This window comes from Fistularia commersonii, chromosome 10 (assembly GCF_037954325.1).
Source record: "Fistularia commersonii isolate RoL2024-O1a breed Wild chromosome 10, RoL_Fcom_v1.0, whole genome shotgun sequence".
Taxonomy (NCBI): Eukaryota; Metazoa; Chordata; class Actinopteri; order Syngnathiformes; family Fistulariidae; genus Fistularia; species Fistularia commersonii.
Window position 1 is genome coordinate 16,416,703 of NC_141293.1, and position 9,511 is coordinate 16,426,213.

The 9,511-nt window shown below is 43.1% G+C and overlaps 1 protein-coding gene across 1 annotated transcript in view; it reads left to right on the forward strand.

The window, feature by feature from the left end:
* Nucleotides 1-8,619, forward strand: part of grik3 (glutamate ionotropic receptor kainate type subunit 3) — a 105,116-nt gene extending 96,497 nt beyond the window's left edge. The window contains exons 13-16 of the mRNA XM_086154061.1: nucleotides 1-218; nucleotides 3,365-3,590; nucleotides 5,757-6,007; nucleotides 6,479-8,619. Coding sequence (XP_086010187.1) covers nucleotides 1-218; nucleotides 3,365-3,590; nucleotides 5,757-6,007; nucleotides 6,479-6,847 — 1,064 coding nt within the window. The 3' untranslated portion in view covers nucleotides 6,848-8,619. The remainder of the gene's footprint in view (nucleotides 219-3,364; nucleotides 3,591-5,756; nucleotides 6,008-6,478) is intronic.
* Nucleotides 8,620-9,511: the final 892 nt, after the last annotated feature.

Below are 9,511 nucleotides of genomic sequence, written 5' to 3' on the forward strand. Positions count from 1 at the left end.
GTTCGGAGCTGATGCCGAAGGCCCTCTCGACCAGGATCATCGGCGGGATCTGGTGGTTCTTCACCCTCATCATCATCTCCTCGTACACGGCCAACCTGGCGGCGTTCCTCACCGTGGAGCGGATGGACTCGCCCGTGGACTCGGCCGACGACATCGCCAAGCAGACCAAGATCGAGTACGGCGTGGTGAAGGACGGTGCCACCATGTCCTTCTTCAAGGTGATTTCCGCGCAAACTCTCGCCCGCCGCCTTCACGGATTGAGCGGCAACACCAGGGCCGCGTATAACAACGTTCTAACGGATAAATCCCGATAGTTAATCCCGATTTCCGCGAGGATTACGAGGCTGTGTTTTATTGAACCTGCGTGAACGGGGGGGGTGATTTATTTTAATGGTCATTTCGCAAAATGTAATATGACGCCGCCCCATTTATAAGAATTAGAGGTTGAAGGGAAATATAAATGAGATATTAATTCCCGGCGTAAGAGCGGGATTCTCCGGCTCCTCCGGTGGGTTCGATGTGTCCGCCTCCCACCGGCCCCCGATCGTATTTATCCCAACGTTTCCCCGGCGGCGTCTTTGACTTTTTTATTTTGCTTCCGATGCCGCCTCCAGCACCAGGACACCTTTTTGCAAATAATGTTTTGTTTTCCGTGAAGGTGAAACGCTTCTCGTCACTCCCGAGTCGGATGCAAAGAGATTATTCCTTGATGTTTTCTCACCGACGGTCCGGGACACAAAAATACCGGGTGATCCTCATGCTCGCTATTTTTCTGTTAGCTAGCCTCTTGGAGGCTAAATGCTAAGCTATTTCGCACCGGAACAGCCCAGATAGTGAACTGCCCTCCACAAATTGTCCATATTGAACCGTGATGAACTATTGCTTACTGTGCGGAGGTCTGGGAATATAGAACCAATTTTTATTTTACAAATAAGATCAATAAAGATCAGCAGCAGGGCTGGTTTTCACGACGCAACAAACAAATTATTCATAAACTGACAGTCATGAAAGTCATGTATAAGATAAACAGTAGGGGAAGATGTATAAGTTGACAAAAACAAGGGAATGAAGAAATGCAAAATAAAGATGTATGTCAATTAAATGAATCAATATATATAAACTAATTTAGAAATGAAGAAATACAACGTAATACACCTAGTAGATTGAAAGACTTCTTTATAAATAATCCATGATGGGTTAATTGCAGAAAACAAATTTCCCCATGAGGGATTAATAAAAGATAAATTATTGTTATCATGATTAAAATCGAATGATGAATACCAATAGGGAGTTCTTTTAAACTGCTTATTTTTTGTATAATATTAACCACTTTCATTCCTTTATTCATGAATTAAATGGGTTGGTGTTAGAAAGGGTGTACAAAATAATCAGAAGGTTCTGCACCAACTTTTCAGTCAAGTTGAAGTCATTTTGGGATTTTTATACGAAGAACTGGTTTTCTTGATTATTTGGGGTAAATCATACGCGTATTTATTGTCATTTATTTATATCGAAAAGACCAGAATAGTATCATTAAACTAAACTAGACTAAATTCTACCTGAACAAAGCCTGCTAACATCTACCAAAACACGTAGCATCGTGCAAATGATCCATTAAATTTAATAATGGAGCAACAGATGTGCTGCTGAGCAACAACAACAAAAGAAAAACATGGTTAAATCATCTCATTGGCTCTATGAGCTTTCGTTTAATTTTTTGTTTCTGTGTTGTTTTTTTTTTCTTTTTTAATGGGAGAAATACTCTGTATTTGCTCCTATTGTCGCAGTATCATAATAACAACACAACAAAAGAAAGTCCCGATTTAGAAATCGGGAAATAAAAATAATCATCGGGAAAATCAAGTTTATCTTGTTCAAAAGCAGAAACTATTGTTTTGGTTAATGTTGTTGTTCGGGGGAAGCTGTTGTTCCTCCAGGCTGGACATGGTTGTCCTCGGGACGTTGAAATTCAGGAGACTGGATTTCGGATACCAAGTATTTGTTTTTCAATACCGTCATTACATATGTAATAAATATGTTATGACTCTCAGACTTATTTTCTTTTGGAATTTCACCCCTAAATTTGCAGTCGGATGAAATCTTGCCGGCTGACGTATCATCCCATGACTGCAAATGAGACTCGGGAGCTGCTATTATCCAAACAGAATCAAAGTCTATTTCTGACCTCACCTTGAATAAATAACTCCCCGAATGTAGCGCACCATGTCTTCTACTTGCCCCGGTTCAGTTTTAATATCATAGTTTGAAACAAACAGAGCTCTGCCTCCGCCGAAGTCGGACATAATGGAGGGCCTGGTTTAATGCCATCTTTCACAATTTGAAATGGCTTATAGTCTTTAGACAGTAATTACATAGGATTAGACATGGCATAAATGTGACCTCATATGAGGCGGCGTGAAATACCACAAGGCCTGATGCAAGACTAATGGAGAGGCCGCTTATCGCAGCTTCAGTCGCACTTATGAGAATAAATGTGCGTGAGGGCTTCAATTTACGCTCCTCTAATCCTGTGACTGGAGGTGGTGGCGGCGGCGGTGGTGGCGGCGGCGGCGGCGGCAGCGTGCAATCTGGTCGATCTGTCTGGATGCAGACCCAGGCATCCACAGTCTCCTACTCAGCCAGCACATTTCCTATTCCTATAATAATAGTTATAGTATGAGAAATAATTGTAACTATTATTATTGTCATGATTATCATGACTATTATTGTTATTGTTTCTATTCAATTTATATAATAATAATGATAATAATAATGATAATAATAATAATAATAATAATAATAATAATTATCATTATTATTATTATAGTAGTAGTAGTAGTAATAGTAATATTGATCATTAATTTCAAATGATAATGATAATCATTATGTTAATGATTATAAAATTATATTACATAAATACAACTATCATTCTTATAATTATTATCATTATTATTAATTATTTTGATTATTTGTTGTTGTAGTAATAGCGGTAGTATTGATGATAAATTGACTAAACAATACAAATAATAATTGAAAAACGTTATAAAAGTAATAAAAATATAATAATAACTACTATTATATTTCAGATCTTCCATCTTAAATACTTTGTAGGCTTACTCGATCCAATTTTATTTTTTTCAAGGATTTAGTAAGACAACAGGATAAGCTGGACTTTAAGGTTGGATCATTTACAGTCTCTTAAATCCTCCAACTGATGGACCCGAAACCCTGTACTGCACCACTGCAGCGCAACAGAGCCTTTTTATGAGAATATCCCACCCGGCCTGCAATAATTCTATTTTTTATGTCTCTTTCGTAACCGGTCTGAACCTTTTTTGGCTTTTCCATATCGCCGCCGCGACAGAAATCCAAGGTGTCGACTTTTGAGAAGATGTGGGCCTTCATGAGCAGCCGGCCGAGCACGTCGCTGGTCAAGTCCATCGAGGACGGCATTCAGAGGGTGCTGAAGTCCGACTACGCCCTCATCATGGAGTCCACAACCATCGATTACATCACGAGGCGAAACTGTAACCTGACGCAGGTGGGAGGCCTCATCGACAGCAAAGGCTACGGGATCGGGACCCCCCTCGGTAAGATCGACGGAAAGATTTATTTCTATCTCTGGTCGGGATTGCTTTTTATTTTTCTTTTTGAGCCTCAAACTAAGCGAAAATGGGAAACATGCTGCGGCCCGCTTATTCTAAACTTGGCTAAAATGCTCTTTATAGGAGGAAAACCATGGAGTTTTTTTTTAATTTAGCAATTTATTTTTGTGGGCTGGTGATGTTGATGTATTTTATATACCACCTCAAATAAAAGGTATATACTGTATACAATTTTATACATAGCAATAGTGATACTTTTAGAATTTTTGTACTCCTTTCAAGAAGATTTATCAAGGAGCTCTAGACTATTTTTGAATATATATATATATATATATATATACATTAACATTTTAGGAGAATTCCATAATTTTGTGTCATTTTTTTATGCCATTTCAACTTGCTTTAAACCACTTCTTCACCTCTTTTCCAAACTCCCCACTGCTTTGACCCTAAGTACTTAAAATCCTCCACCTTCTTTATCTCCACTCCCTGTAGCGTCACCATTCCACTTGGGTGCCTCTCATTCACACACATATTCTGTCTTGTGTTGATGAACCTTCCTTCCTCTCCTTTCTAGAGCATACCTCCACCTCTCTAGATTTTTCTCTACTTGTTCTCTGTTCTCACTACAGATCACAATGTCATCTGCAATGAAAATTCCTTCAAATCTCCTCTGTCAGCCTGTCCATCACCACTGTAAACAAGAAGGGGCTCAGAGCTGATCCCTGATGTCGTCCCACCTCCAGCTTGAACTTGTCACAGCTACAGCACACCTCATCACCCTTTCACAGCTTGCATACATGTCCTGCGCCAGTCTAACAGACTTCCTGATACAATACCGTAGTTCATCTCTTAGCCTGACGTATGCTTTTTCTAGGTCTACAAAGGCACAATGCAGCTTCCTCTGACCCTCTTTACCTTCTCTATCGCTGTGTTTCTCTAGGGGCATTCTTAAAGCAAATATTGTATCTGTTGTAGTCTTTGTAGCCATGAAACCATAGCGCTGCTTACAAATGCTGACTTCTGCTCTCCGTCTAGTTTCCACTGCTCTTTCCCACAACTTCATTGTATGGCTCATCGACTTTATCCCTCTATAGTTATCTCCCTCTTCTCTATCAGACAACTTCTCACTCTCTAAGATCCTGTTGAATAATCTAGTCAGAAACTCTGCTGCTGCCTCTCATAGACACTTCCACACCTCCACAGGTATATCGTCAGGACCAACTGCCTTTCCACTCTTCATCTTCTACACTGCCCTCCTCACTTCACTTTCACTAATCTCCGCTACTTCAAGGTCTATAATAGTCACCTCTTCTACCCTCTCTTTCATTATCAGCTCTTCAAAGTACTCTTTCCATCTTCCCATCACTTGTCTAGCATCTGTCAATACGGTTCCCTCTCCACACTAGCATACAAGTCATGTGGTTCTCCAGACATGTAGGCCTTTTTCAACTCTTGAAAACAATACGCCACTCTTCCCTTTTCAGCTTCACCACTTCTCCAGAGTCATCCTACAAACCACCATCCTCTTTTCTGGCTACACTTTCACCTACCGCTACTTTGCAGTCGCCGATCTCCTGGACACACAGTATATCCACCTTCCTTCTCTGCATCATGTCAACTAATTCTCTAGCTTTTCCATGTCATGGTCCTAATATTCACAGTCCCTACTGTCAGTCCAAGACTAGCTTTTCTCTTCTCTCTCCACCTCCAAACACTTCTGTGTTTCATTTTTCATGTTTTTACGCAAGTTCCTCGACATATTCCCTTTGTTTAGCCTTTGATATTTTATCATTCATTTCCTCATCCACGTATTCATTTGTTTATTTGTTTGATTTGTATATAACTGCTTTGTATTACTTTGGCGGGTGGGCTACAAATTATCTTACCGAGCCAATGAGCAAGGATTTTTTTTTTTTTTTTTTGTAAATGAAGACTTAAGTTTTAAAGCGCATTTTGGAAAAAAAATATTTCATCCTATTTGGAAAAAAAATGGGTAAGATCCGGTCGAGGATGGCTGTGCCCCGCAGCACCGGCCCTTCTTTAGCTTCCAGTCAGATTCCTGTGCCATGACGTGTTTATGAACCTCATTATCACAGAATCCAGCTGGCGTTTCATCCCCAACTAAAACAGGCCTTCTGCTGCTTCCAGGCTCCCCGTACAGAGACAAAATCACCATAGCGATCCTGAGCATCTTGGAGGACGGGCGCCTACACATGCTGAAGGAGAAGTGGTGGAGTGGGAGCAGCTGCTTGGATGAAGAGCGTCGCGAGACAGGCCCCATGGGGATCCAAAACCTGGGTGGTATATTCATCGTGCTGGCGTCCGGCCTGGTGCTGTCTGTTTTCGTGGCCATCGCCGAATTCATCTACAAACTGAGGAAGACCGCAGAGCGCGAGCAGGTACACGCCAAATAGAGCCATAAGTCCACATTAGCAACCGTCTGATCCCACCTTTTTTTTTTTTTTTTTTGGGAAATTTTCGTCACGACACTTGCATCACATCGGCGCTAACCGCCGCTGCTGGTTCAAATGTGCCTCAAAAGGATCAGCGCGCCCGTGGCTGCAATATTTCATCATTCTAACAGCCGCGTTCTCAAATTGGAGCCGATTCCATTATTAGATGCCGCGGATGTTAGACTTGCGCCGGGCCTCTGCTGACGCGTGTCATGCTAGGCGCGCGCCCTCGACAGAAACACACCCGCGTGCACGCCGGCATCGCCGCCACACTGATGTTCTGTGGGAATGTGCTTTCGAGACTGTCGACACTCTCCGCTGTCAGAACGAATTAAAGCTAAGGCATTTACCCCCCGTCCCCTTTCCCCTCTTCTCCTCCTCGCTCCCCTCCTCCGCATCCTCCCTTTTCGCCCAGAGGTCTTTGTGCAGTGCCATGGCGGACGAGATCAGACTGTCGTTCACCTGCGAGAGGCGGGTGAAGCACAAGCCGCCGCCGCCGCCGGTTGCGGTGAAGACGGATGCGGTGATCAACATGCACGCCTACAACGACCGACGACTCCCGGGAAAGGACAACATGAGCTGCAGCACTGGGATGACCCCCGTGTTCCCATGACGGTGTGCTCCCCTCCGGGCAAAAACCTCGTGAGCAACGTGTCCGGGTCGGTGCCGGAAACCAGAGACAATGGCATCGACGGGCTCATCAGATTCTCCATCAACCACAGTGACATGGGGACGCTGACAAAACACGGACAGCTGAAAATGGCCGCGTCCGCCACACAGGTATGACGATATTCACCGCTGAATTTTAAAAATAAACCACGCGAGGGGGGGGGGAACAGGAGTATTCTGGGATGTTGTATTTCTGATCCAGAGGGAGGATCCCCCCCCCCCCACACACACACACACACACACACACACACACACCCTGGCCCCTGCCCCTTGGAAATAATCCGTTTTTTTACTCTGATGTTTACGTGCGCAAACACAAGGAACACAAGAACCCGAACGGTCAATAAATCTCGAATCAGTGGAAGGACCGAGGTTGAACGGGACTTAAATTATAAAAAAAAAAAAAAAAAAAAAAATATGGACCGAAGCAAAGGAATGGCAATAAATTACAGATGCAGTCATTTTTGTGTCGTCGTCGCCGGAAGTAACGGTACGTCACGCGTGTCGTCCGGGCTCGTACTGTTATCTTCGAGGCGCAAGCGGCGGGACGCGAGACCGGAGAAAACGGTCGGCACCGTCTTGCGATAAAGTGCCGGAAGCAAGAACCGGAACCCCACAACCCCCCCCCAAAAAAAAGACGCCGTCCGAGCGTCGAAATACATTTCCGTTGTGATGTGTCAGCACGTTGCCGCCCACGAAGAGTCGATCATCAACGCAGGAGAGTGACGAAAAAAAAAAGGAGATTCCGCTTGGCAAAATGTCTATATTTTAATGGGATTTCTCCGTGCGTGGGGGCGTTTTAATGTCCGAATGATTTTGTACGTGATCGAGTTTTAATCAGTTATTTATTGCCAAAGATGCGACCGTTCATCGGTGAAGGCCGGGACTGGAGCGGCAGCCACCATGTTGGACGCGGAATAAACGGGAGGGTTCCAGACGGGACCGTTAAGGGATTTGGCCGTGACAAACGTCCAACCACGCGGGCCAATGTGTATCCAGCTGTATTTCGGGACAGTGGTTGTATTGCACTTGTAGGTTTCGCCAACCGCCCCATCGCCAACACTCTGTGACGTAAAAGGAGGGTGAAAAAAAAATCCAAAACAGATTCTTCTTTCTCAAAGGGTCGTGACGGGAACGGAGAGAAACGGTCCGGTGGCACGATTCAGTAGCGCCACGTCTCGGCCATTTAAAAAAACAAAACGTCACTAAAAGACGGGGATCGAAATGGGACTTTTACCGACCGTGATGACATCACAGAGATCATCAAGAGGAGTATCTCGGCAGTTACCTTCTTTTTTTTTTTTTTTTTTGTTTTTCTCAAACATCCCGTCACCTGATGCGTCTCCAGATCGTCCTTAGTTCAGCGTAGAGGAACCCGTGTCACAGCGTATGCAGATGACAGTGTGCTGATTGGCTACGAGCGCCCTCAGGTGTCGACGGAAAGATAATAACAAGCCGTATTTTGCACAAAGAAAGAAAAATATGTTTGCGTGGACCTGACCGTGACACACCCGTTAAACGTAACTCCTTTTTCGACCGCGTGCAGCCACATTTTTTTCCACCTCATGTTCCGCCGCGGTATCCCGTGGCGGCGGCAAATTGTACCCTTTTTGCATTACGAGATTGAAAAAATTAATAAATAAGAAAGAAGTCTAGTTTATTTTATCGGATTATATTTGTGCGGCGACCGGGAGACGGAGGAAGGCGATTCAGTGTGTTCGCGCTGACGTGTCCGATGCCTACAAAATAAGTGTACCTTCATCAAGTGTCATACAGTAGTAAGATTCGGGTGTCTTCTAAACTGCTGTCGCCTGGGACCTGAACAAACCTCTGTGAGGTTTATCCTGTCGATAAGTCAAGATAAAGAAAGAAAAAGAAAAAAAAAAAAAGTGACTAGATGAAATTAAGGAAACCGGAGTCTGTAAAGCTTAGCATCGGTTTGGTAGAGATCCACTGTATAATTGTTTATCGACCCCCTTCTGCAGAGTAGAGTATGTAGATACAATCCACAGGAGAAAATGTATTTTGCTAAATTTATACTGGTATAAATGAATTCTGTTCAAAGTCAAATAATGTTATAGACGGTATTTATTTCATTAGAGAGGTCAATTTATCTTGCACCCCCCCCCCCCCCCGCTACCCCAGATCCACAGCCCTGAACCCGGTTTATTTATTTAATGGAAATGCATTATATTAAGCTATATTGGATTGCTATTATTCAGATGGAAAACGGTATGTAAATCTTCTTTTATGCCGGCTAATATAATTTTGCGAGGCGGACACAAATGGAAATATTGAACTTCCCCGAGGAATCGGGGAGAGTTTCGGGGAGAGTTTCCCTCAGACTAGGGTTTATCTCATCAAACTGATCCTCCAGCTTCTTGAGAGAAACCTCATTAGAAGCGGGTCTGAAGTTCGGCCGCAGCTGAAATGCGATCACGACGCATTACTTTTCAACCTCCTAGCGTCTCATGTAGGTGAATGAAAAATCAAGGTTTGCTTGTATTTCACTTTTGTAATACCTGAGGAAGAACTGGGAAAATAACAATAATAATAATAATTTTGATGATAATGAAAGAAGGAATCAGAATTGACTTCGTGGGAATTTTGAAAACGGCTGATTCAGTCAGGTTGGAATATTGAAATATATATTTTGTTTTGTTTTTCTTAATAAATCAATGTGAATAATGTAATTTTACACAAAACTGTGTGAAATGTGGGAGAACAATTCTGAAAAATGTAAGCTGCATAACCTGTCTTTTATTAGCAGTGTGTAAAATG